The sequence below is a fragment of the Nyctibius grandis genome, chromosome 7, assembly GCF_013368605.1.
Source record: "Nyctibius grandis isolate bNycGra1 chromosome 7, bNycGra1.pri, whole genome shotgun sequence".
NCBI lineage: Eukaryota > Metazoa > Chordata > Aves > Nyctibiiformes > Nyctibiidae > Nyctibius > Nyctibius grandis.
This window is the reverse complement of record NC_090664.1, coordinates 48,731,530-48,757,827: the sequence shown is the minus strand read 5'-3', so window position 1 is coordinate 48,757,827 and position 26,298 is coordinate 48,731,530. Positions and strand designations below refer to the sequence as shown.

The 26,298-nt window shown below is 39.2% G+C and overlaps 1 protein-coding gene across 3 annotated transcripts in view; it reads right to left on the bottom strand.

Moving 5' to 3' along the window:
• The window catches only part of ESYT2 (extended synaptotagmin 2), a 93,991-nt gene continuing 67,693 nt past the window's right edge, over positions 1-26,298 (bottom strand). For 2 of the 3 annotated variants that reach the window (XM_068404530.1, XM_068404532.1), the window contains 9 exons: positions 12,847-12,921; positions 10,906-10,992; positions 9,972-10,121; positions 8,534-8,922; positions 6,562-6,660; positions 5,823-5,954; positions 4,317-4,422; positions 3,315-3,364; positions 1-3,193 (listed from right to left, as the gene is read on the bottom strand). In XM_068404530.1, the coding sequence (XP_068260631.1) occupies positions 3,148-3,193; positions 3,315-3,364; positions 4,317-4,422; positions 5,823-5,954; positions 6,562-6,660; positions 8,534-8,922; positions 9,972-10,121; positions 10,906-10,992; positions 12,847-12,921 (1,134 nt within the window). In that variant the 3' untranslated portion in view covers positions 1-3,147. Of the gene's footprint in view, positions 3,194-3,314; positions 3,365-4,316; positions 4,423-5,822; positions 5,955-6,561; positions 6,661-8,533; positions 8,923-9,971; positions 10,122-10,905; positions 10,993-12,846; positions 12,922-14,930; positions 14,994-26,298 lie in introns of all 3 variants that reach the window. The other variant, XM_068404531.1, reaches the window with a different exon arrangement.

Genomic DNA, 26,298 nt, shown 5'->3' with positions numbered 1-26,298 from the left:
AACCATTTATTGAATAAATACATGCATCATAATGTAGAATTACATGAGCAAAAAAGGCAATCGGTACAAAATTGATTACCCTTTGTTCTCATTTCAACTCTCACCATTTGCTGCAGCTCTGAGAAAGGATTCAAGACAGAAAATGAAAATTCTTTTAATCCAAATCCAAGCGATATGCATGCTGATTTGAGTTCGGGTTATACCACTGCTATAATTAAGAAAGCTGGTTTTCTTGTCAGTGAAGCAGAGTCATTCTAAAAACAGGTTCAATAGTAGAGAACATGTGTTGGTACACACAGGTAACAAAGCTTATTTTTAGCCATTTCTTAAACATCTTCATATGTTCATATTTTAAGGCACAGGATAAACAAGAACTACATGAAAAGCTATGAGTTGATATTGAATACATTGACTTGATAATGAGGTGCAGTTTTTGCCCAGAGGAAAAATTATGTTTGTCCTTCCTACTTCCATATAAACAGAACATTCAGAATTTGGTAACTATGATACAGAGGTTTCCACTATCAAAAGAATCAGTCTCATCTAGGAAGTCATATTCTGATCCAAATTCACTCAGGAGAACGTTTCTAAAGAGTCTGGCATCCAGGACTGATTACAGTCAACGGGAACTACCGTTACTGAATTACAATGACAATTCAAACTCGCAATTATAGATTCCTAAATGGGAGCTGGGCTCTCTTAAGAACCTATCCCTAGTTTTAGGTTGTGAGCCATTTTGGAAACCTGTCCTATATACCTTATTCAGTTACTCACTTTGTGCTATCATCTCACATTTACCCACAGCATTTTTTTCCCCTCGAGACTTTAGAAGACAAAATGTGCACTTTTTCTGTTTAAGTGCAGAATCTTCTAACATCTGTCCCCAGGTTTCACTTAAGACTTGAAACACCAAATCTGTCTAACAGCCCATTTGTTGGGTATGGATCAAACTCTGGGGAATCACTGGCCAAGATGCACAGCAAAAGTCCTTTCACCTTGGGCTGCACCAAGACAAGAGACAGTTATGCTGAACTGATGCACTTAGACCTCCTTTATTTAGATCAGCTTTCGCTTTCTGCATTTTCATTGCATTAACAATAATTCTCTGTCTTTTCATTCTTAACATTTTAATGGAGAACTAGCAAAGAAAATATGTATTTCATAATATATTACATTTTATATGAACAGATGAGTGTGTGTATATATATAGATACTCATACATTCCAATATAGAGTGAAGCCTTCAAATGGAAATGTTTTCTTACAAAGAACGTCTCTCTATTGGCCAGTCCATCAGAAAGTAACAGCAGGAAAATTTACAATATAAGTTTGTTTGCTGAAATTGTCTTGTATAACATGTGGCAATAAGAAGGCCATCACTGTATAGAGGTGTATGTGTGCGTGTCACACAGATCCGTGATAAATGTTCATGTTAAACTGAATTTAGACAAACTGAAATGAGTCAATTCTTAAACTTGAAAAAGACAAAAAGCTACATCTATGGTAGGCACTTTGGTATATCTAGTAATGTAGGCATATTCTGCATCTAGAATTAAGGTTCTGTCAGTAATCTTACAATAAAGCTCATTTCAGGAGTTTATTATTCTGCTTTAAAATTCTTTCTTGGCTGAGAGATCATTCTAGAATCTTAGCTAAATAATATACTTTGTCTGTCTAATTGCATACTTATCCAAGAACGAGGGCATTGGCTCTGAAAGAGCTGAACTGTTCCCTTGGATTCTTAATGCACATTTTTATAACAGTCTAGGAAAACTTACCAGAAAAAGAAAAATCAGTTCTGAATACAAAAAAATTCCCCATAATTCATAAAATTAGAGTTACGAGATCAGCTGTTCAGGCTGATACTCCCGCTTCAACTCCCAACTGTTGACTTCTCTATCAGTTTGTGCTAATTGTATCACTGCTGTAGCCTTGCAGCAGACTATGGCAATGCTTCTGCAAAATGCCATTATTTCTCAAGAAACCTGTGTGGACCACTGAAGTGCATTTTCTTCATGCACCAAGCACACTAAGTAGCCATGAAGCAACTGTAAAGACAGTCAGTTTCAACTCAGTTTCGCACTTTCTTACCTATTGGTGTTCCATTTTACTATTACAGAAGGTATAGCATAATATACTATTTAGCACAGTATTGTATAATAAAAATGTCTTGTATGTATGCCTACTATATGAACTTACATTGCAAGCTGATTTGTATACCTTATAAATCAGTGAAACGTGGCAGTAAGGACAGTTCTAAGTGGTCAGACGTTTTGTTTACAATACAGAAAAATCCATGTCCTCATACCTTCAAAAGGTCACATGTCTAGTGCTATAGAGTACAGGAATAAATAACAAAATCCAAGTGAACCTGTGTAATAAAACTGTACTGTTTGTTATGTTTACTCCATAAACTCAGATTTAGAAACTGTGATTCATGGACCTCATCCTCTATTTATACAATATTTATAGAATTCCCATCTTTGTTTATAATATTCTATAGCATGATTTTCCAATAATACATTTATACATAAATATTAAAATGTTAATGTTTTGTACATTATAAGCTAGCCACACAGGGCCAGAAACACAATAAAGTAAAAATGTTTTTCTGCAGTTTGTTTTTGAAGAATATCACAAAATGATTAAGACCATTGTGCTGCAAAGACAAGAGATTCATCTGAAGAAATTAACATGCATTTAGAAGAAAATATCTATAACCTTTATCTAATTTTCTTCTGAATTCAAACCAGCATGAAAGAATTGTAAAAAAATAGTATATATTTACATGGTACAGTATACCTTCGTGAGATATAAAACATGGCAGGAAAACAGCAGAACATCTTTTCACTTTCGAATAGATACAGCCGTCATAAAGATCCATTTAAACAGAAAAAGTTACTTTGCTGTACTATTGCACATTACAGTAACACATAAAATTGTTTAGCTAATTAAAATATGAAGTCTAACAATGAGAAAGGCTATATCTACATAAAATGAGCAAGTGTTATAAAATTATTGGAGATGTGTCTAATAACTAAATCAGTAAAGCTATAAAAATAATATTGGTACATCTGTGAGAACAATGCTTTAAAAATATATAAAGGTTGGCAAAATTATGCGTGGGGAATTCCTGGTATCCATGGGCCTAACTTGCACCATGTGGCCTCGTACCATCTTCTGTTAAATCATACCTGAAAATGAAAAAAACAAAGGAAATTTTTTTTATATTTAGCATGTATTATTAAAACTATTATTTACACACCAGTTATTAGTATGTATTATTATTAATAATAAAGGAAATATTATACTTACCACTGGGTCCAGCCTTTAGCAAGTTCTTCAGATGCCAGAGGTATCAATACCTGTGGAAAGTTAATTTAGCAATCAATGCATTATGTGCGCCTTTCATTCTATGTCTTTTAAAGATCAAATCTGACAATCCTGTAAACTACAGTATACGTAATGCCATTAACAAACAACATATTTTACATCCTTGTCATCATAGCTAGCTGCTATCTGCCCGACTTGTAGTAAAGTTTCAAGTCGCTGTTTCTGACCTAAAAATCTATACCCTTTAGTGATACGGTCCCAGAAAACCTCGCAGGCTTAACTTCCTAACGTGGTGCATCTTGGCAATGGCCATCAGCTGATGTGTTTATGCTAACAGCCTTCCTGGTAAACAGGAAAATAAAGAAAACCATTCACCATGAACTGACCACAATTCTGGTATCTCTCATCCTTTTTACAGAGCTCAAACATGGCAATTTGCAAAAGCGTAGGAATTTCCTATTCCTTTTCGCATGCTCCAAATCGCACATGTAGGAAATAGTCATTTCATGGGTGCCTGTAGAACAGTGACACTGTAAACACAATAGCTGGTTTTGGCAATGGGAACATCTCCAGCAGCAGTTCTTTCTCATGGATTTTACAATCTGGAATTTTAATTACTAAACATACATTTGTTCTGTGTGCTTCTCTAAGTACTCTTTCTTGTCTTTCCAGTTTTGTCTGAACATTTTCTGAGATACCACCTGTTTTCTACTAGTCATTTTCTTTGACTGTATGATTAGGAAGGTTTCTTTTGTTACTGCAAGTCTCAGAACTTACCATTTTACTGCCTCATCTTTTGATGTCTGTCTCTGCAGTTTGTTTCTTCCCTTCATGAAGCTTCACATCTAAGCCATCTATAATTTTTAAAAGCTTCGTACCTGAATCAGGTGCTTCAGTCAATACTAACAAGCTCATATCACAAGAGGATTTTAGTCTTATATAATAACGTGCTGTATTAACAGAATTTGCTTGTTGTCAACTTACTTTGCCAAGGAGCCCTTTATCTTTGGACAAAAAACCACCACTGTTCTTCACTGCTACATCTAGCGTTCTTCTCTGTACTTCAGGCAGGGAAACACTGAAATCAAATCTGACAGGCAAAGTGAGGCTTTAGAGAGAATTTTGTACCTGAAGTGCAAGTACAGTTCCTACAGCTAAACAACAATTCAAATCATAACCAAACCATCCCCCTCCCCAAACAAAAAATGAGGTCTGAGTAAGTGAAGAGAAAAATCCCAATGTTTTGCCTAAAATTTTTCTTCAATACGATGATCAGTATCAACATCAAATGTTTGAGACTTCTGCTACCTTTGGTCCCTAGAAGCCACTGGTAAAACAGACAAACAAACAAAACCCAAACCAAACCAAACAAGGAAAAGATCAACCACTGACTACAGAGAAGAGAATGAGGAATCCTACTATCCTGACAGCTCATATCACTATTCTCCAAAAGGAAAAACTGGCCAGTCTTACTGATCCTCAGTCCTCTAGAACCAGAGCTCCTTTTACTTCCTGGCACACCAAGGAAACCTATCAACTTCTAAGGAAGAATGCATTTTGTTTGCTAGATCTGAAACTTACAGAAAGTGAGGGCAAGATGATACCACAATCTACATGTATTTCTCATTACAGTTCTTAAACAGCTTTATTGCTATTCTTTGCAATGCATTTTACTTGGAAAGGCAAAGTAAACCTGGTATAAACAGGAGAGAGCTGCACTACCAGAAAAATCTACCAGACCCTCTAACTAATGATTTACAGATTTCCCTTGGACAGAATGGACTGAAGTGTTGTTTTCCCAAAATTAACTTTCTGTCTGTAGAGAAAAGTCGTCTTTATTGAAAAGTGATGGGTGGAGGAGAAAGGGGTACACGTATGAAAGAAACTACCATCAGAAAGCTGAGTACGAAAATAAGGATTTTATGCAACAAAAGGTGGCACAAGCTTGCACAACTTCCAACCTATGGGCCAGGATATAACCTCCAAGGAAATTTCCTGACTCCCTGGATGCTGAGAAGTGTCACCAAGTAGATGGACTGAGCAATTTGATCATTCATAGACACTGGCTGGCCAGTCCTGCCAAGGAGGCAGCATCTATCAGCCAGGCAATCGGGCAGTCCGAATCAACATGCTTCCTGGCAGGAAGGGATACCAACAGCACTGCCCAGCTAAAAGGCACTCATGTTCTGACGACCTGCCCAAAGAATGCACACTACTTCTTAGCTACCAGCACAAATGGGATGTAACTGACATGGGAGAAGGCAGAAAAGAAGACAGAAGTGGCTGGTAACAGAGTAAGAGGGTCTATAGTGATAATAGGGAATAGGAGGATGGGAAGAGCTATTATAGCAGAAGAGGAAGGTATGACCAAGTCTGGTGGTGACAGCTAGGAGTTGCAACACCTCATCCATTCAGGTAAGCTGAGAAACCTTGATTTGACAGCTTTGTGATTACGTGATATAAAACTACTACACATAGTTTAGAACATACATTTGATCAAACACTGGGTTTAATGTCTTCTTTGATACATGTGTTTTTCTTCTTCCTGATCGTCTCTTATCAGGCAATAAATACATTCGCACATATGGATCAGATCCTTCTTCTGAAAACGCTATTAGATTTCTGTGACCAGTGAAAAACAAGGAAAAACACTTAGAAAATAAATGAGACAGTGCTGAATTTAAGTGTCTACACTACTACCACTTAATTTAGTACAGAATCAGTTGTGGGATATCCTACACAAAATAGGATGTGCAGGATAAAGCACATGGATAACAGCAATGGAAAAGAAAAACTAAAAAAATGCCAAGCAGTGACTTGTACAAGATCAGAGGGTAAGCAGACAGCAGAGATGGGAATACAATGTTTCTTAAGTTCCAATTCGAAGTTTAGACACAGCTTTCCAAAAATCACGTGTTTTTGTTATTCCATGAAAAATTCAGTCTCTTAAGAGATAGCTTTCAGACACTGCTGGTAAAAATCTACATACCATTCTCATTTACAATGTGACAGCAGCACAATAGGCAAATACAAAATCACCGCAAAATCTGCAACAAAGTTTTTACTGATTCTGAGTATAGTGCTGCATGTTTTGGTAATTCCACATAATTATAATCGGTTTGTCATTTTAAAAATAATGAAGATCATCCAGAGAATGAAACAATTTAAGAGGATAAGTCAAGCTGTGACAAAGTTTACAAAGAAACAGAATTTGCTATTTTATAGTTACCTGCAGGAATGCACTACCACAATCAGTTTGTTTCTTTGTGAACTATGACGAATTGTTAGCTGAATCTGTCCTAATGGAGACTGCCCCAGAGTTGTTCCACTGCAGGAAAAAACAGAACACTATGCTTAGTTTTTAAAATGCATATTTACAGTAAGAACTAACTGAAATACATGCTGAGTAGCATTTCCAGAAGTCATGTATTATCCATTTAACATTTCACTATATCAATGTGAAAGAGCATGCACAAGTTAGTGCATGAGCAGATCTTCATCAGTTTCTTGTACTTTAGTTCCTTGTCCAATAGCTCTACTCTCCAAAGGAATGAGGTAGGTATTCTTGTCAGTTTAGAGATCAGCTGCTCTTCAGTGCTTTGAAAACTATTATCAGTAAAGAATTCACTTATGGTAAAATGAAGATTAGAGCAGTATCTAGGAAATTGTACAGAACAATGGTGCAAACTGCAATGAAAACCTCAGATGGGCCCCTCTTACCTATGGCCAGGAACCAATTAGAAGACCAGCTCACTCTTTTCTGGATTCTCTAACGTAGAAATATAGATATTCTTGGCTTAAAATAGCAATTCTTAAACCCACTTAAAAGCTCAAATCACAGTACAAATACAGCCATTTTACTTTTCTGTAGTTCTTACCACACTGACAATAATATTAGAATCAATTTACTTTTACAAATGCAGGTCTAAAAACACAGGGCCTGCAATAAAGGACCTCCTTAGGTGTAGCTTTACCACTCTTATTAAATGAGAAACTATGAAACTTGTGTATTAAGTAAGGAAAAGTATTTCAACATTTATCATAATTAACAGTCTAACCCAGTTTTGGGCCAGAAGAGAGACTGACAGACTGAAGGCAAGACAACAGAGGACCATAAAGATAAATGGGAGACTGGAGCACATGAACAGATGGTGAAGGAGACGAGTTTTTGTACAGACTGAAGAGAAGGCCAACAGCAGATTCATTTGCAGTCTTTCAGTACTTAGACATTAGAGGGAACACTGAGTCAGACTCCTCTTGGCTGTGCACAGTCCAGTTGCAGCAAAAAAAAATCCAATTCGAAATAAGAAAAGATGTTTTCACAGTGGAGTGGTTAAGCACCACAATTGCTGAGCAAGTTTAAAGACTCTCCATCCTTGGAGATATTCAAAACTTGTCTGGACAAGGCCCAAGAAATCTGATCTAACTTTGAAGTGGGATTTGCTTTGAGCAGAGGGCTGACCAATCTCCATAGGTTTCTTCCATCAGTCTCTTGATTCTATGAACTCCAACAGAGAAAAAGAGGAATCGGTTCAATCCCTTAGAAATAAAAAAAATCTTTCTACTTAGATTCACAGAGAAGCTACATGAATAGGGAATTAATGATATCCATTCTCCTATTCAGAGCAGAATGGCTGCTCAGCTATCTTTACTGGCAAGTACAGTTGCCTGTTGAGGCAAGTAAAAAAAAATTAGAGAATTTAAGAAAGCATGGCGGCAGCAATCCTCATTAATTGAATAGTAACTGCCTACTCATTTAACATTCCTTATAGTCAACTACCCCTCTGAGTAATTTAAAAAGACCAGCTATATTCAGCTTAATTGGCTTAATATTAATGCTAATAGGATTTAGTGGTGAAACAGGCAACTATTGCCATGAAAGTGATTAATGTTGTATTGAAAAATATCCTTCCCTCTTGCCATCCCACTCTTTTTAGCACTACACTGTAGCTATGAGAACGAGGTGGAATTTATCTTGCAGATCATCACAATGGTAAGGTAACTTCCAATTGCAGAATCTAACTGAGGTATCGGGAGGAAGCAGAAAATTGCAATGACTGATTTTCAAATGCCAGGCTTAAACTGCAACAGGAAAAAATATTACTGAAATGCAAACTAAGTGCTCTTTCTTTGGCTGCACTGATGACATTTTTTATAAATCAACTTAGATGTATTGCAAAAACAAGTAATTAACACTGTACTTTTCAAGCTGTCGTAGTCTTTGCCGTAGCTCCTGCGTGGCGATAGGCAGAGATATGTCTGAGGCTATGCTAGGAGTGGGTTCTTTGACTGAGAGGTGGCTGGGAGAATAAGAGAAGTTAGAGGCATGAAGACTGGAGGAACTTCGGCTGAGATCTGTTGGCCACTGAGGGCTGGCATTGGGAGGCTGACTTTTTTCAGCTGTATCAGTCTTTTTATCACTATCAGTCACTGGGGAAGCTGGAACAGGCTTGTTTGAATGAAGTGGTGGTGAGACAGGAACCTGAGGCTTAAAAGATGATTTTCTTGCATCTTTGGAAAGAGATGGCCTTTTTACTTGGGCTGAGTGTTGATGATCTGGAGATCTTGCTTGCTTTTCAAGAGAAAGGACCTAGATACAGTAAAAATACATATAATATTACTATTTTCCAATATAAAAAACAGGAACAAATTTGTTTCTACAAGAGTACTGGTTGGTGACAAGTTTTTCAGACACTAACGCAGGACTAAGAATATTCATACTTATAATCATTCACTCTACAATAGGAAACCTTTTGCACAGCAAAACACAGCTCCATCTTCTTTGTGGCAAGTGCAGTAACTATAATACAACGTGAAATTCTCCATTCATTTAGAATTATTCTCCTCATTATGCCCTTCCCATACTCTACACACTTCTGGTGCAAGTGCTACTTACTTTGCAGCTCTAGCCACCTGGAAAGCTATTCTATAATTTGTTTCTTCTAATGTTTTGAAATTTAATCCTACATCACAACTTCTCACTCATTGTCCTTACTTTTCCTTTTATAGGTTATTTTCATTTATTAATGACAAGTAAGCAAGAAAGTGCTTTAGAAAAGAACAAATAACAGAAGTTAACAGAAGTTTGACAGTGTTTGCAAAGAGATACACCACCTTTATTAAACCAAATAATTTAGCTGCGGAAAAAGACAAACCAACTTTCAGGTATGCAAGTTTCATCTTTAAAACTCTAATGTGCTTGAAAGTTGGTCTGAATTTTTTCAGTACTATGACGGTACTTCCTTTCCCTATAAACTTTTTTCTTTTTAAACCATCACGACCTCAGTTCCATTTCTGTAAGACAAAGGTGATTTCACTGATCTGTAGCCTACTAAGTCATAAGAGACTTGAAGGAATTCAGATTCCAAACATGATTTCTGTACCTAAAACCATGGGGAACCTGTCTTAACTAATGCAGCTGATTACTGTTTTGTTTGGATAATCTTCTGGTTTTGAAATAGAATGTATTTAAAGTAGAGGTTATCTCTGTGCACTGGATAGCACTGCCACAGCTAAGGACACCTAGCATTGTGACACCCAAGGAAATGTACTATCTTCTTCATAAAGCTAGAAGACCATAAGTCACAATAGTCTTAAATATGCTTTCAGATATTTACAACAGGAAAAGTTTTAGAGTACCCTGAGTGCAATCTTCATGTTTATAGTACTGTTTGGACCAGAGTTGCTCAGGTGGAACCGCTGATGCATAGTCAAATCTTCACTCTCCAGCAACTGGCTTAGAGGCAGTTTGAGGTTCCCCAAAGAACACTGGTGCTGTTCATCCCTCACCTGAAGGAACACAGAAGCTAAGTCATTTTGTATCATCTGCTTTGTAAGAATCCAGAAAGAAAGGAAAATTACAGTTTTATTTAAAAACAAAAACTCCAAACAATATCACATTAGTTTGTTCTTAAACCAAATTTCCCTGATCATTAGATTACTTTCATTGAAGAAGGAAACAGCAAATAGACTCAATGCCTAGTTTCTTCATCCCTATCTTCTACAGCAAAAGCAAGACAGAAAACTAACCATCACATCTACATCTACCTGGCCCTTGATCAAACTAACTACATGGTTTCCAAATGGTCTGTGTGAAAATGAATTCCCACAACTGTTAGAGGACAGTCCTCATTCACACTTCAGTCTCTTTGAACTATGTAAATGACATGTCAGCAGTGTAAAGGGATACAGTATTTGGATAAAGTAGAGACTTCTGTGGGATAAGAGAGGAAACAAATCAGCCATACATAACAGCTGTTTCTGCTAGCAGTTAAGACTGTTAAGGTTCGAAACAGGTACCAAGATTTACTTTTTTTCCTTTTTTTTTTTCCTTGTTAAAGTAAGACAACCATCAGCTCTTCTGGTGAGAGACTGGTTATAGTCTTTCTTCCTTTTAGTAGTAAATGCAAATAAACATTTCACAGCCTGGTCTTAAAAACCACTTTAAGTATAATTTTAATGGTGTTCACAATATATTCAGTCTCATTTCATAACAGCCTGTAATGTCTGAATGTTACTACTGAAATGCCTTAGAAAAGAAAGAAAGGTATTTAAAGAGAGTGAGACAACATACCTCAACTTCAAGATCTTGTCTTTTGGGATTGTGTACAAAGAAAGTAAAGTTTTCCTCCCACACTGGTTCATTGGTCTTGTATCGAATCTAAAGTTAGAGAACAGGAACCATACAAATTATAAAACATTTTTGTCTAATAAAGCTGGTGTGTGAAGAGTTGAGTACATTTTTCATTTCGGCTTTGCAAAATTCGTGTCTGAAACATGATATATTTAAACAAAGGCCAAATGGGATCTACCCAAGGCATATATAATATCACATATAAAATTATACACAGGACATGTAATAGAATATGTTTTGCCTTACAGTTGCTGTACGTAAAGTAAAACTCCTGCTAAAGAACCTTTACTTCACACCAGTCTATGAACAAATGCAAGGGCTTCAGACTGGCACATTCTCTCTTCTCATACTTCCATATAAGGGCTGAACTAACTCAATGAAACTCCTAAAAATGAGTATTTTTCCCTTCTTATCTCCAAGTAGCCATGTGGAAGATTTCACTGCCAAATCTCACTACTTTCAGCAACCCCTTCACTGGGAGAAGAGAGACTAAAAAAAAAAGTCATTAAAAAAGCTGTTCTCCAGGAACAACAGACTTCAATTTCTATCTCCATTCTCTAATAAGTATCAAAATTAAGACTGTACATAAGATCTGGTTTAGGCTTTGTGACAATTTTTGACAGGATATCAAGAAGCCAAATTAGATGTCCTCTCCTTTTGGCTCACTGACACTTTTACTTTAGAAAAAAAAAATAAAACCAAAACACACCTGTGTTCTATATATCTACCTATCTAGGTATCACTTCATTGTTACTATTTTATTTTAAAGAGCTGTTTGAATGCATAGAGGTTAGTTATGGACAAGACAACAGGTATGTTGAATGCCTTGGGTCAAAATCAGAGGGATCAACCATCAAGATCAACCTCATGACAGGCATCTGTTACAGACCATGCAATTAGGAAAAAAAGAGATGGATGATGCCTTCTTCAGATGACTCAAAGGTGTCTCAGGTCTGCAGAACCAGGTCACTGACAGCTTCAACTCCTCTAATGTTTTCCGGGACAGTAGCACAGAGATGGACAAGCAATTTAAGAGTCCGTGCTAGGAAAACACACACTGCCGTGTTATGTTTATTCTCAATCATTGGATGGGTTGACTAGGAGTGATGTTCTTCTGAGTCTGCTACTTACAAATGAGGAATATTGGTTTGCAGGTGTGAGTATCAACAACAGCCTTGGCTACAGTGACTGTAACATCACAGAACTTAAGATCCTAAGGGGCATGAGGAAAAAAAAAATAGCAGAATAAAAAACCTTGGACTTCAGAAAAGCAGATTTCAACTTGGTCAAGGAACTGTTAGAAGAGATTCCGTAAGTGTCTACCTTGGAGGGCAAAGATGCTCAGGAGTGCTAGAGGACAGCCTTCTCAAAGCACAGAAGCGGTCCATATCTCAAAACAGAAAAAGCAGCAAACATAACAAAGTAGCCTGGCTAAACGATGAGCTCTGCAGAGCTACATAGCACTTTGGCTAATCTAAGGCCCTGCTTTAAACAGAAGGTTCAAGGAGAGATCTTCAGTGGTCCCTTTCGACCTGGGCATTTCTGTAACTCTCTGATTCTGTAAATTTTCAAATCTTGATCAGTATTTCGAAGCCTGCTCTTTGCCCACACGGTTATTTATATAATAACTGCTGTAGGAATCCCAGTTGCAGATCAGAACCTACTGTGGAAGGACATCTACAAATAGTTAAAAACCTGGTCTCTATTCACAGTTTAAATTGAGGAAACACCCATTCCATGCTTATCTTCTTGTTGGCAATTTCAGTTCTGGTGGTAACTTTTCATGCAGTGGATACACTCAATGGCTTGACAGCCAATGCCAAGCGCACAGAGCCACCAAATGTTTGTAGATAAAGCCAAGTATACAGAGTAGGAACTTACCTTACTTTCCTGTGCCTTGTGTCCAACTGACAGCAAAACAAGTGGGTTGGGATTGCTGTTTATTTTCTTTCCTGACTGGTAAAGAAAAAGCAAAAACTTTGCCTTCAGAATAAAGCAAAACGACTCTCCTCTGAAACTTAAATGTTTGCATCTTAAAAATACAATTCATATGCATTCTACTATATGCTTATCTATTATTCTCAGTATTTTATTCAATAGGCTTGAATGGCAGACTGGCTAGGAACTCGTAAACACATTAACATGAAGGCATCCAACTACCCTAAATATGCTGAAGCAAAAGGCTACAAATAAGCAGGAGTTTTAGACTCCCTTCTGTCTTCTGTGAATGAAATTGGTAAAGTGTAAATTCTTATCTTTTATTGAGCATTACAACCCCCAAAGCTAATGAAGCATAGTTAAAACTGCAAAATGAATATTGCAGGCAGATGGGAGATATGAAGAAAGCACACACTCAGGAAGCTTACTTTATTTACATTGCAGTAGTATTATTAAATCGGATGTAATATCAGAACACTGATATTCCCCCCTTTTTAGTTCGGGGAGAAAAAAGATGCACTATAATGTACCTGATGCATATTTCTACAGTTTACCAAATACTCTTTATTAGAGAATCAACCATCTGCCATATCTGAGCCTTGCTCACCAGGTGTAGAGCATTACATCAAACTGTGAAAATAAACATCAGTTTAGAAACAAATTATATACACAAAGGAACATTCCCAACTACATGTTTCTTTCACAAATTTTAAATTAACCTAACAAAAATTTAGAGTCAGGAAGAAAAGTTAGACATGAAAGTTAACCATCTCAAGCAGGTGTTAATGCAGTTTAAAAGGCCTAGAAAATATAGTATATATGGTTAATAATATACTTTGCATTCTACCATGTAGGAAATTGTACAGATCAGGTATGTAAACAGAAAGTTAGTTAAAATCTACTTGATGCATGTAAGGTCACAATTACAACCAAGTGATTAAAATATTTTATATTTTTAAATTAAGAATGTGCATACTTTAGGTATTTTTGGATCTGAACTTACATTTTGCACAGCATACTTCCACTAATATTACTTGACTTCAACGTGACACACTGCTTATAACCATACTTTCCTTTAGGAAAAAAAGCTGTTAAGAAAGCACTCCTTTCTTGGATGAATGCTGCATTTCTTTTTTTTCACGATTTCTAATCAAAAATATTCAGCTCTCAAAGACAACAGAATACAAAGGTCTACAGAACAAAAAGAAAGTCAGATTACACTCCAACTGATGGTTTAAAAATGGTAGGTAGAATTTGTTTCATTTTTTGTTTGTCCATAAAAAGGTGCCTGAAACTCCCTTTTCTTCAAAAAATGATGAAACTAAAGAAGTTGACAAAAAGACCCTGTCGCTTATGCTGAAATGTAAACATAATTAATTTTAGTTCATGCTAAATAGGCAACAATATGTACACACACATAACACACCTCTAACACCTGCCACTGACAGATTTGCTGTTGACAGTCTATTAGAGACTGCCTCTTGCCCAGGTTCCTCCAGCTGAGAACTTGGCTTATGCCTTTCCAAGTTTGCCTCTCAACTCTATGTCTTCCATACCAAAAAGCTGGGCTAAATTTATTTAGCATTTATATAAAAGATGTAAAGCCTTATAAAAACATCTAGCAGAAACAAGATGATTTCAAAACATGTCAGAGATCGATTTTCTTCATTAGTCATTCAGAGTCGACCAATAAAGTATCACTCAATATGTAAAAGATGTCTTAGCTTTCATGTCAGCTTTGTTCTTTAGTTACTACTTCAAATTAGTGCTCAGGACTATTTTTTTCCCCAGTCTTCTAAAGCAGCCCATACTCCACTAAACTGATCTAAAATTCAGATTACCACAGACCATAGTATTTTACCAATGTCCTGACCACTTCTTGAAACCAAATTTAAGTAAAACGGAATTGCACTAAACATATATCTGGCAACAGAAATTCCATCCGCTGTTGGAAGAGAAGTGTTGCAGGCATTTGTGCATTTCCAATTCCTTTTGTGACCTTAAATGGACAACTATATTAGTTTTACCTTTAGGGCTTTCTGAACAGCAGACTTCTTCAAGCCATCAGGGTTAAATTCTAATGGATTATGCTTTTAAGTCAGGAGAGAATGAACATAGGAAGGGTTAATAAGTCATGCAATGAAGCAATTTCACTAGGTTAATTAATTATGACATGACAACATAGGACAAAACAGGAAAAAAAAATCAACCTAAAAAAAACCCCAAATCTTTCAAATGAAGAAACCACAATAACAACAACAAAAAAAAAGTCTGACAAAACTTTTTTTTTTCTTGTCCTCTTTGAATGTTTGTATTCTGCTTTAAAACTAATAGACTCACTTTCAGCCCTCTTACATTTCCCCTACCAGTTTTTTTTTACCATAAACTTCACAAAATAGGTTTTATTGAATGCCTGATGACTGCCTTCTGAATGAACCTCTTTTAAATTTGGTTAAGTATATTATCACAACATAGAAGCTTCTCTGATGACAAGTCAAGTAATTATGTGAAGGAGTCCTTTTATGGGAGAAATTGCTATCCTAAAAGTATTGATAGGACTTAGATCATTATAAAAATCAAAGTTGTTTGAGCCTCTTCAGCAGATGAACAATACAAACACTGCATGCTAACTAGAATGAAGGTCTACTACTTTACTCAGTTGTATGAAACATGCAAATACACTAACGAGGAATTTGAACTGATTTCGCAGGACAAAACCTCTGACTACTTTCCATTAATTAAACAAATTTTTAGATGTTATTTTAAGACTAATATATTGTTCTTCAATGTAAAGACACATGTAAAGTACAAAAATGTTACAGAAATTTTGCATTAAAATCATAAGAAATAATTTCAGGAAATATGATTTTGAAACAAAACAGACTTCAGGTTAGTATACTTATGGCTGGCTTTTTCTTTAAGCACTAATTTTTGTTTCAAGGAAGAATTCTGCTGTAAAAGCTGTAGTGTGTAGCAACAAAAAACCTGCATAATGGCCTTTTTAAACATGCTGGTTTATGAACAGGAACCACTATTAATGCTCTGCCAAAACTAATGCCTTCCTGAAATTCAAATCTAGAAGTGACTAAAATTTGAAGAGAGATTTAACCTTTATGCAGAAATACTTTTTTACATTTTCTTCTGGAATGTCATATCCTGAAGTTGGCCAATATATGTGACGAGATTCCTGGCATTCTGCTTTAAAGCTTCTACTTCAGAATGAACATACAATGTGATGAAACTGGAGAAAACCAGAAAGAAGGTCTGGCTGGTTTTGTGGGATTTTTTTAATCATTATTGTTCTTAAAATAAAATTAAGGAATTTTCCACAACTATTTAACATTAGGGATTATTATTGTACTTGAAGACCTTCAAAGATGCAGACTGCACAATATCCCTAGACATATCAATCCTAATATTTAACTATCCTTTTTATCAGTAAACTTTTTCATGACCAACAGGTATGTTCCTTGCTGGAGTTTAAGCACTGTTTCTTGTTTTCTGACAAACATGAAAAAGTCACTTTGCAGCAGCCTTGTGTCATTCCATCCCCATCTTTACTTCCTAAGGCTAAACTCTCCTCCTCTGCTAGTCACGTTTACTGGCTTTCTTATTACCATCTCTGCTGTCCTCCAGATCTTAAATTGCTGTGGCCAAAATCAGGGCCTTAGTAATGGCTACGGAGAACAGAAGGATTACTCCGTACATCTTACAGGCCACATTGCTCTTTTCTATATACAGTATGGTGTTTGTTTTTCATAACAACATGATACAGCACGACTACAGATCTACTTCTGTAGGGCTATCCATCAGACAACTATTTCCATCCCATATTTATATGGGTGCAATAACCATCCTCTATGGAAAGGTACCTTATATTTTCAGATCGTATCTGCAATTCATCAAGATCATTTTGAATCCTAAACTGCCCCTCAACTTAGTGGCCATCTTTCCTTCACATTTGCTCCTGCATATTCACTACACATCTTTTTCCCCCATATTATTATTTCAAAGATTTTTAAAAGTCAAAAACAAACCTATGTGATCAATTATAAAGGCAGGCAACCAATGATTCCTGGATATTGAACATGTCTCAATTCCTCTGGAATCATAGCAAGGATAGGCCAAGAGGGACATCAGCTGGGGCAAATATGTTTAAGCCAGACTTCAGGTTTCAAGGGAAGGAGCTGCAGGTCCGTGAGGATGGTGGCTGAAAGGCTGGGCGGGAGGAGACTAGGAGAAGAAAAGGGAGCATTCAATATAAAAAGCCAAGAAAAGGTCTTGCCTTGGGTGACAAAATTGTCTTGCTATTTTTGGTTCTGAGTGTCTCTGAAGTTATAGAAAAAGGGGACGGGTATCCAAGAACTATAACTGATAACTGACACAGTAGAATAAATCAGATTTCAGGCTCGCATTCTATAACAGCCAGTGACATTTGCAGTATATCCTAATAACAAACCCATAAATTACACTGCAACTAACAAGCTGTTTTGTCATTAAGCCAGATCCTAATTCAATATGCTCTGGAGTACGACTCGTTACTTCTGTTGACTCACTAAGTCTTGCTTGGGGTTAAAATGGGGCTTCAGAAGTTTCTAAATCTGTGAGTGCATCCTCAATTGATAACCAGAAGACAATCACTGACCTATAAGAGCTAATTTCAAACTGGATAATTTATATGTTATACAGACATCAAATTAAAAAATTTTATGAGCTAATGATAACGTATCGTAAAACTAGTGTTACTCGCTTTCGGAAGTTATACTAAGAACACTATTCATACTCCTTAACTTCAGATAAATCAGATTTAGATGGGTAAATGTCTGAATTAGGTGTCATGAATCTCGGTTCCCAGCAGTCAATAAAACTGTCTAGAAAGGAACAGAGAGCACTCAGGGCACTGGATTTTCTTCTCCCTAGATAAAGTGAGACCCCTTTTCAAAACTCCTCCCCCCTGCCCAGTAACTCATGTTACATGTTGTCCTGGTTTGACCTAAACCAGGCCGATTTTCCTTTCAGTGATTTTTACTTTCAGCTAAGTCTCCTCTAAGTAACTGCATTTTCTGAAACTAACTGCATGTTTTTGCAGACAGTGTCTGCTTCCAGGACTGATAACGCTCGAAGTTTGTAGTTATCACTGAGGCACCGGTAGGGATGTTGTGCAGAAAGGCTCTTGCTGTACTTATTCTTGAGAGAAACCAAGGTCACTGCTGAATTCCTCATTGCTTACGAGTGAAGAGCCGAAGGGGGGTCGCAGCTGCAGAGGGGAGCGGACAGGGCAGGTGACCCAAAATTGACCAACGAGGGTATTCCATCCCATACACGTCATTCTCGGTATAAAGTGGGGGGATCACGAGGGTCTCGCTCTTTCTGCTATGGCCGGTGTCCAGGGAGGACTCCGTCTGTTTTCCTGCTGCCCCCGATCCCGATCCGTGCGTTCCTGAATCCAGCTCTCGACCATCGCTAGGCCCAGGCTGGGCCTTCCCGGAGCCTGCCCTGCAGTGCCGGTGGTGACGTGGCTGACTTCAGGGGAGCTCAATCTTGGTTTTGTATATATATTTGTATATATTTGATTATTTCTATTATTATTATTATACTTTTTTTTCATTATTATAGTTTATTAAAACTGTTTTAATTTTCCAACCCAGAAGTCTCTCTCCCTTTTCCCTTTCCCTTTCCCTCTGGGGGGAGGGAGGGGGGGGATAACAGAGGGCATCTGCCGCAGGTTTAATCGCCAGCCCAGCTTTAAACCGTGACAGATTTATTGGCGCCCAACGTGGGGCACGAGAGAAGCTCCGACAGGTTGCTCTGATAAGTCGAATCCCAGCTCCAGTGGGAGGAGACCCGGAGAGCTCAGCCAAGAGAGTATCAGATTTCTTCCTTTGAGATTTACGAGGGGTTGGAAACTAAAACAGATAGCTAAGATGATAATGTCATTTGTGAGCCTTGTGTTACCTCTTCTCTTTATAAAGCTTGTTTTACAGTTATGTGTAATGATACCTTACTTGCCGTATGCGCTGTGTGTTAGTGCTTACATGTGGTTTAACAGGGCGTGCTGGTCAAAATGTGTCGTTCCGGTATGGGTTGTGATACTGATTTATGTCGTGATAAACTGGGCAGTCATTATTCCGATCTCTTATCTCTATGATACAATGATGGGCAGCTTTAATCGCGAATCCGTAGCTGCGCACACCGGGCGTCTTTTAACTGATTTTGATAGTATCTGCTCCTTTTTTGCCAAGCTGATTCCTGCAAAATTCGAACAGGGCATGTTGTTATTTTTGGGTGTCCTGTATGTGTTACTGGTGTGCTATGTGATTAGATGTCGGTGCAGCAACAGCGGGAGGTATCATGCTGCCCCTGTAACCAGGAGAAAACACCGAAAGAAATCAGCTAGTAAAGTGAAGGATGATGACTCAGAGGCTTCTAAGGCAGAGCCATCATATGACCCAGGTGAGGGCCTTTCTCAGTCAGAGTCAGGGCCTGACACAGAGGGGGGTTTCCTTGATCGTCTTTTTAAAGAAGGCCCATTACACAAGAAGGACAAGAAAGGTCCTTCTAAAGCAGAACAATCACAGGAGGACTCGGACTCGGAAGTAGAGATAACCTACCACTCCTTACCCCTGAAAGAACTGCGAAATATAAGAAAAGATTTTAGTCGTTATGACGGTGAGCCAATAATTACCTGGTTGCTCCGATGCTGGGATAATGGGGCAGATAGCATAGAACTGGATGGTAGAGAAGCCAGACAGTTGGGATCCCTGTCCAGAGATGGTGGTATTGATAAGATGCTTCCAAGAAGGTCGAACAGTATCAGTCTCTGGAGGCGACTCTTGTCAGCTGTAAAGAGCAGGTATCCCTATAAAGATGATGTTATGAGCCACCTAAGCAAATGGACCACTATAGAAAAAGGTATTAACTACCTTAGAGAACTAGCTGTGCAAGAGATCATTTATAAACACCCTCAGGACATTGTAGATCCTGTAAATCCTGATGAAGTGGAATGCAACCGATCCATGTTCCGGAAGGTTGTGAAGAGTGCTCCACCAACACATGCCCATACATTGTCAATATTAGTCTGGGGAGAAGATGCTATGGCACGACCTAGTGTGGGCGAAATGGCTAACTGTATGCGACAGTATGAAGATAGTATTTCTTCCCCTCTGCAGGCCCGTGTCTCGGCTGTGGAAAAACTGACTAAGGAGAACAAGGACTCATTGAAACAACTGTCAGACAAACTGTCCAGGATCGAGAATAAACTTGACTCTCTACCTACACAGGCCCGCGTTGCAGCCTTTAGGAGGCAACGCTCTCCTACTGGACTGGCTCAAAGGAAACGGAACACGTCACGAGGTATCCTGTGGTTTACCCTGCGTGATTATGGGGAGGACATGAACAGATGGCATGGACAACCTACCAGTACCCTACAGGCACGAGTACGTGAGTTGCAAGCTAACAGAAATACCAGAGAGAATTTTTCTAGGAGGATGGCTGCTCCAGTTACCAATGAGCAGGACCCCAGTCAGGGTAGATGGGCCTCAAATCCTTTTTTTCCAAGAGTGAATAGGGGAAATGAAGGTCCAATCCCCGTGAGCAGCACGAATCCAATCTTTAATTAGAGGGGCCCTGCCTCTAGCCAGGAGGAGGAGAGGGATAACCGGATTTATTGGACTGTGTGGATTCGATGGCCTGGCACATTAGAACCACAAAAGTATCGAGCCCTGGTAGACACTGGTGCACAGTGCACCCTCATGCCATCGAATCATAAAGGGACAGAATCTGTCAGTATCTCGGGAATAACAGGGGGATCTCAAGAGTTATCTGTATTGGAGGCCGAAGTGAGCCTAACTGAAAATGAATGGAAAAAGCACCCCATTGTGACTGGTCCAGATGCTCCGTGCATCCTTGGCATAGACTACCTTAAGAAAGGGTATTTTAAGGACCCAAAAGGATATAGATGGGCCTTTGGTGTAGCAGCTGTAGAGACTGAGGACATTAAACAGCTGTCTACCTTGCCTGGCCTCTCAGAGGATCCTTCTGTTGTGGGGTTGCTGAAAGTTGAAGAACAACAGGTGCCAATTGCTACTGCCACGGTGCACCGACGACAATATCGCACCAATCGAGACTCCCTGATCCCCATTTAATCTGATTAGACAATTAGAAAATCAAGGAGTGATTAGCAAGACTCGCTCACCCTTTAATAGTCCTATATGGCCAGTGCAAAAGTCTAATGGAGAATGGAGATTAACTGTGGACTATCGTGGCCTAAATGAAGTTACGCCACCGTTGAGTGCTGCTGTGCCAGACATGCTAGAACTTCAATACGAACTGGAGTCAAAGGCAGCCAAGTGGTACACCACTATAGACATTGCTAATGCATTTTTCTCTATTCCCTTGGCACCAAAGTGCAGGCCACAGTTTGCTTTTACCTGGAGAGGTATCCAGTACACCTGGAATCGACTGCCCCAGGGGTGGAAACACAGTCCTACTATTTGCCACGGACTGATCCAGACTGCACTAGAAGAGGGTGGAGCTCCAGAACATTTGCAATATATTGATGACATCATTGTGTGGGGTGATACAGCAGCAGAAGTTTTTGACAAAGGGGAGAAAATAATTCAAATTCTTCTGCAAGCTGGTTTTGCCATAAAAAGAGGCAAGGTCAAGGGGCCTGCCCGGGAGATCCAGTTTTTAGGGATTAAATGGCAAGATGGGCGTCGCCAGATCCCGATAGAGGTGATCAACAAAATAACAGCCATGTCCCCACCAACTAACAAAAAGGAAACACAAGCCTTCTTAGGCGTTGTGGGTTTCTGGAGAATGCATATTCCAGATTACAGCCAGATTGTACGCCCTCTTTATCAGGTGACCAGAAAGAAAAATGATTTTCAGTGGGGCCCTGAACAACAACAGGCTTTTGAACAGATTAAACAAGAAATTGTGCATGCGGTAGCCCTTGGACCAGTCCGTATGGGACAAGATGTTAAAAATGTGCTCTACACCTCAGCTGGGGACAATGGTCCTACCTGGAGCCTCTGGCAGAAAGTACCAGGGGAGACTCGAGGTCGACCCCTAGGATTTTGGAGTCGAGGATACAAGGGCTCTGAGGCCAATTATACCCCAACTGAAAAAGAGATACTGGCAGCATATGAAGGAGTTAGAGCTGCTTCAGAGGTAATCGGTACTGAAGCACAGCTTCTCCTGGCACCCCGATTACCAGTACTAGGCTGGATGTTCAAGGGTAAGGTTCCTACTACTCATCATGCAACTGATGCTACATGGAGTAAATGGAGTGCATTAATTACACAGAGGGCTCGAATAGGAAACCCTAATCGCCCAGGAATCTTAGAAGTGATCATGGACTGGCCAGAAGGCAAAGACTTCGGAATGCCACCAGAAAAGGAGGTGACACGTGCTGAAGAAGCCCCACCGTATAATGAACTACCAGAGGATGAAAAGCAGTATGTCCTGTTCACCGATGGATCCTGCCGTCTTGTAGGAAAGCATCGGAAGTGGAAAGCTGCTGTATGGAGTCCTATACGACGAGTCACAGAAGCCACAGAAGGACAAGGTGAATCAAGTCAATTTGCAGAGGTAAAAGCCATCCAGCTGGCTTTAGACATTGCTGAACGAGAAAAGTGGCCAAGGCTGTATGTTTATACTGACTCATGGATGGTGGCAAATGCCTTGTGGGGGTGGTTAAAGCAGTGGAAGCGAAGCAACTGGCAGCGTAAAGGTAAACCTATTTGGGCTGTTGAACTGTGGCAAGATATTGCTGCTCGGCTAGAGAAACTAGTCGTGAAGGCACGTCATGTAGATGCTCACGTACCTAAAAGTCGGGCAACTGAGGAACATCGAAACAACCAACAAGCAGATCAGGCTGCTAAAGTGTTCCAAATAGATTTGGACTGGGAACATAAAGGTGAACTATTTTTAGCTCGGTGGGCTCATGACACTTCAGGTCATCAAGGGAGAGATGCAACATACAGATGGGCTCGTGACCGAGGGGTGGACTTAACTATGGACTCTATTGCACAGGTTATCCATGATTGTGAAACATGCGCCGCAATTAAGCAAGCCAAACGGTTAAAACCTTTGTGGTATGGGGGACGGTGGTTGAAATATAAATATGGGGAGGCCTGGCAAATTGACTACATCACACTCCCTCAGACCCGCCAGGGTAAACATTATGTACTTACCATGGTGGAGGCAACCACCGGATGGCTGGAAACATACTCTGTGCCCCATGCCACTGCCCGGAACACTATCCTGGGCCTCGAAAAGCAAATCTTGTGGCGACATGGCACACCAGAGAGAATTGAGTCGGACAATGGGACTCATTTCAAAAACAGTCTCATAGATAACTGGGCCAAAGAGCATGGCATCGAATGGGTATATCACATCCCCTATCATGCACCAGCCTCTGGGAAAATTGAACGGTATAATGGCTGTTAAAAACTACCCTAAAAGCAATGGGGGGTGGAACCTTTAAAAACTGGGATAAGCATTTGGCACAAGCTACCTGGCTAGTTAACACCAGAGGATCTATCAACCGAGCTGGCCCTGCTCAGTCAGACCTTTTACATACAATAGAAGGGGATAAAGTCCCTGTGGTGCATGAAAGGAATCTGTTGGGAAAAACTGTCTGGGTTCTTCCTGCTACGGGCAAAGGTAAACCCATTCATGGGATTGCTTTTGCTCAAGGACCTGGATGTATTTGGTGGGTGATGCTGCAGGATGGTGGAGTCCGATGTGTCCCTGAAGGTGATCTGATCTTGGGTGAGAATACTTAATTCTGAACTGCATGATGTTAATTGCTGCATAATACTAACAGTGTTCATAAGTGTCTTTCAGGTTGAAGCAGTGGTGATGAGACCGGAGCTAGCTGCAAGTGGCGTCCAGTAACCTCCTCGAGACTGACATCTTTAACCTGCAACCCGTGGGCACGAACTGTGACAAAGCTCATATCATCTCTCCTACCCTGGGAGACTCCTAGCCAGATGGAAACCCACAATCCTGAACTAAATGAACTTGATGAACTTTTTTTTTTGTATAGAGATGAATCATAAACTAATGTTATCTGTATATATTTTAAAATGAAAAGTTAGTGGTGATCTGAGTATGACGTGAATGGTATGGAATAAGGGGTGGAATGTCCTGGTTTGACCTAAACCAGGCCGATTTTCCTTTCAGTGATTTTTACTTTCAGCTAAGTCTCCTCTAAGTAACTGCATTTTCTGAAACTAACTGCATGTTTTTGCAGACAGTGTCTGCTTCCAGGACTGATAACGCTCGAAGTTTGTAGTTATCACTGAGGCACCGGTAGGGATGTTGTGCAGAAAGGCTCTTGCTGTACTTATTCTTGAGAGAAACCAAGGTCACTGCTGAATTCCTCATTGCTTACGAGTGAAGAGCCGAAGGGGGGTCGCAGCTGCAGAGGGAAGCGGACAGGGCAGGTGACCCAAAATTGACCAACGAGGGTATTCCATCCCATACACGTCATTCTCGGTATAAAGTGGGGGGATCACGAGGGTCTCGCTCTTTCTGCTATGGCTGGTGTCCAGGGAGGACTCCGTCTGTTTTCCTGCTGCCCCCGATCCCGATCCGTGCGTTCCTGAATCCAGCTCTCGACCATCGCTAGGCCCAGGCTGGGCCTTCCCGGAGCCTGCCCTGCAGTGCCGGTGGTGACGTGGCTGACTTCAGGGGAGCTCAATCTTGGTTTTGTATATATATTTGTATATATTTGATTATTTCTATTATTATTATTATACTTTTTTTTCATTATTATAGTTTATTAAAACTGTTTTAATTTTCCAACCCAGAAGTCTCTCTCCCTTTTCCCTTTCCCTTTCCCTCTGGGGGGAGGGAGGGGGGGGATAACAGAGGGCATCTGCCGCAGGTTTAATCGCCAGCCCAGCTTTAAACCGTGACACATGTCAATTAGATATCTCAACTTGCAGGTGTGAATGTTTGCATAATACCTCATGTTTAAAGATGCCCTGAAAACAAGGTGCAGTTTTATGACTGCTGAAGCTGTTATTATCTCTGGGCTACAACAGTCCTCTCCTCTCTCCCAGACTCCAGCCATAAATCTCGTCCTCTTTCTTGCTGCAAGACTAGCGCCCATGCAACTGCAGAACAAGGCAGGTAACAGTGCTGTTGAAGGAAATCCAGACCTGGCTGTCTTAAAATGGCTGCTGTTCCACTCCAGCTCACAAATCGTTTTGAGGATTTGGAAAATTTTGTCCAATGTCTAAATAGATGCTGTTATAGGTAGCAACGTGTCCTAATACAAAGACCTTAAGATCAACAAAAACATCAGGGATACACTCTTTATCAACCATTTTGATTTTTTAAAAATTGTTATTATTTTTATTACTAAAATAAACAGCAACTACTTATCAGTTTTCATACCAAGATAACTCAACCATAGCTTATGAACTGCATTTCTTATTCATGAAATTTTCACAAGATTTGGTAATGGACGTAACTTTTTTGATACTTAAAAAATGAACTTCTACACAGAAACTAACTGAAAGGACCACAGAAAAGGGTTTTGTTGGGATTTCAGGGGCATCAGGGGAAAGGTGTTTTTAAATCAAGGTTCATGATATGAATCAAAAGCAGCCAGCCAGCAACAAATTTATCTGCACAATCTACAACAGCACACTCACCTCTCTCTGGCAAGAGTTCTTATTCTGAATAGATTCTCATTCTTTTTGAAGATACCAAGGTCGTGTTTACAGATTTAAGTGTAAGATATTCAGCAGCTCATTAGCTCGAAATAATCTTGTAACATTAAATTCAAGCAAAAAATATTAATTGGTGGTTCTCCCTAGCGTGGATTTTCCTGACTACAGACTAATTTTAGAAAAAGAAAAGGAGCTTGGGAATTTGCAAAACAAGGAGCATCATGGAGTGAAATAGAATTTACAAGGGAATTTATAGTTTGGGGAGCACAAAGAACCAAATCCATTTTTAAAGCAATACTTGAACCAGTGTGGAGAGGTTGCAAGGTCTTACGAACACTGAGTGCATCACCTTTTAAAGAAACTACAGGGATGTTGGTTGTAATATTTATTAGTTTCATTTCTTTGCAATAAAAGCCAGCAATTCACCAGCACACAGTGTGCTAGTATAGTATGCGTTTTATTTCTCAATGAATCAGCAATTTAAGTTAAATGTAAGAGCTTTTACAACAAACTTATCTTGGGTTTTTATCATTAAAAGTTAATTACTTACCCAATGATATGCTGATCAATGAAATTTAAGTAGCCTTTAAAATGCAATAAAAATAGCACAAAAACAATGCACACTTGTTGAACCCATGCAGCAAAACAAATTGCATGCTCTCATTCCACTAGAGTGAGTGGCTTTAGTAGCACTAATCCACAC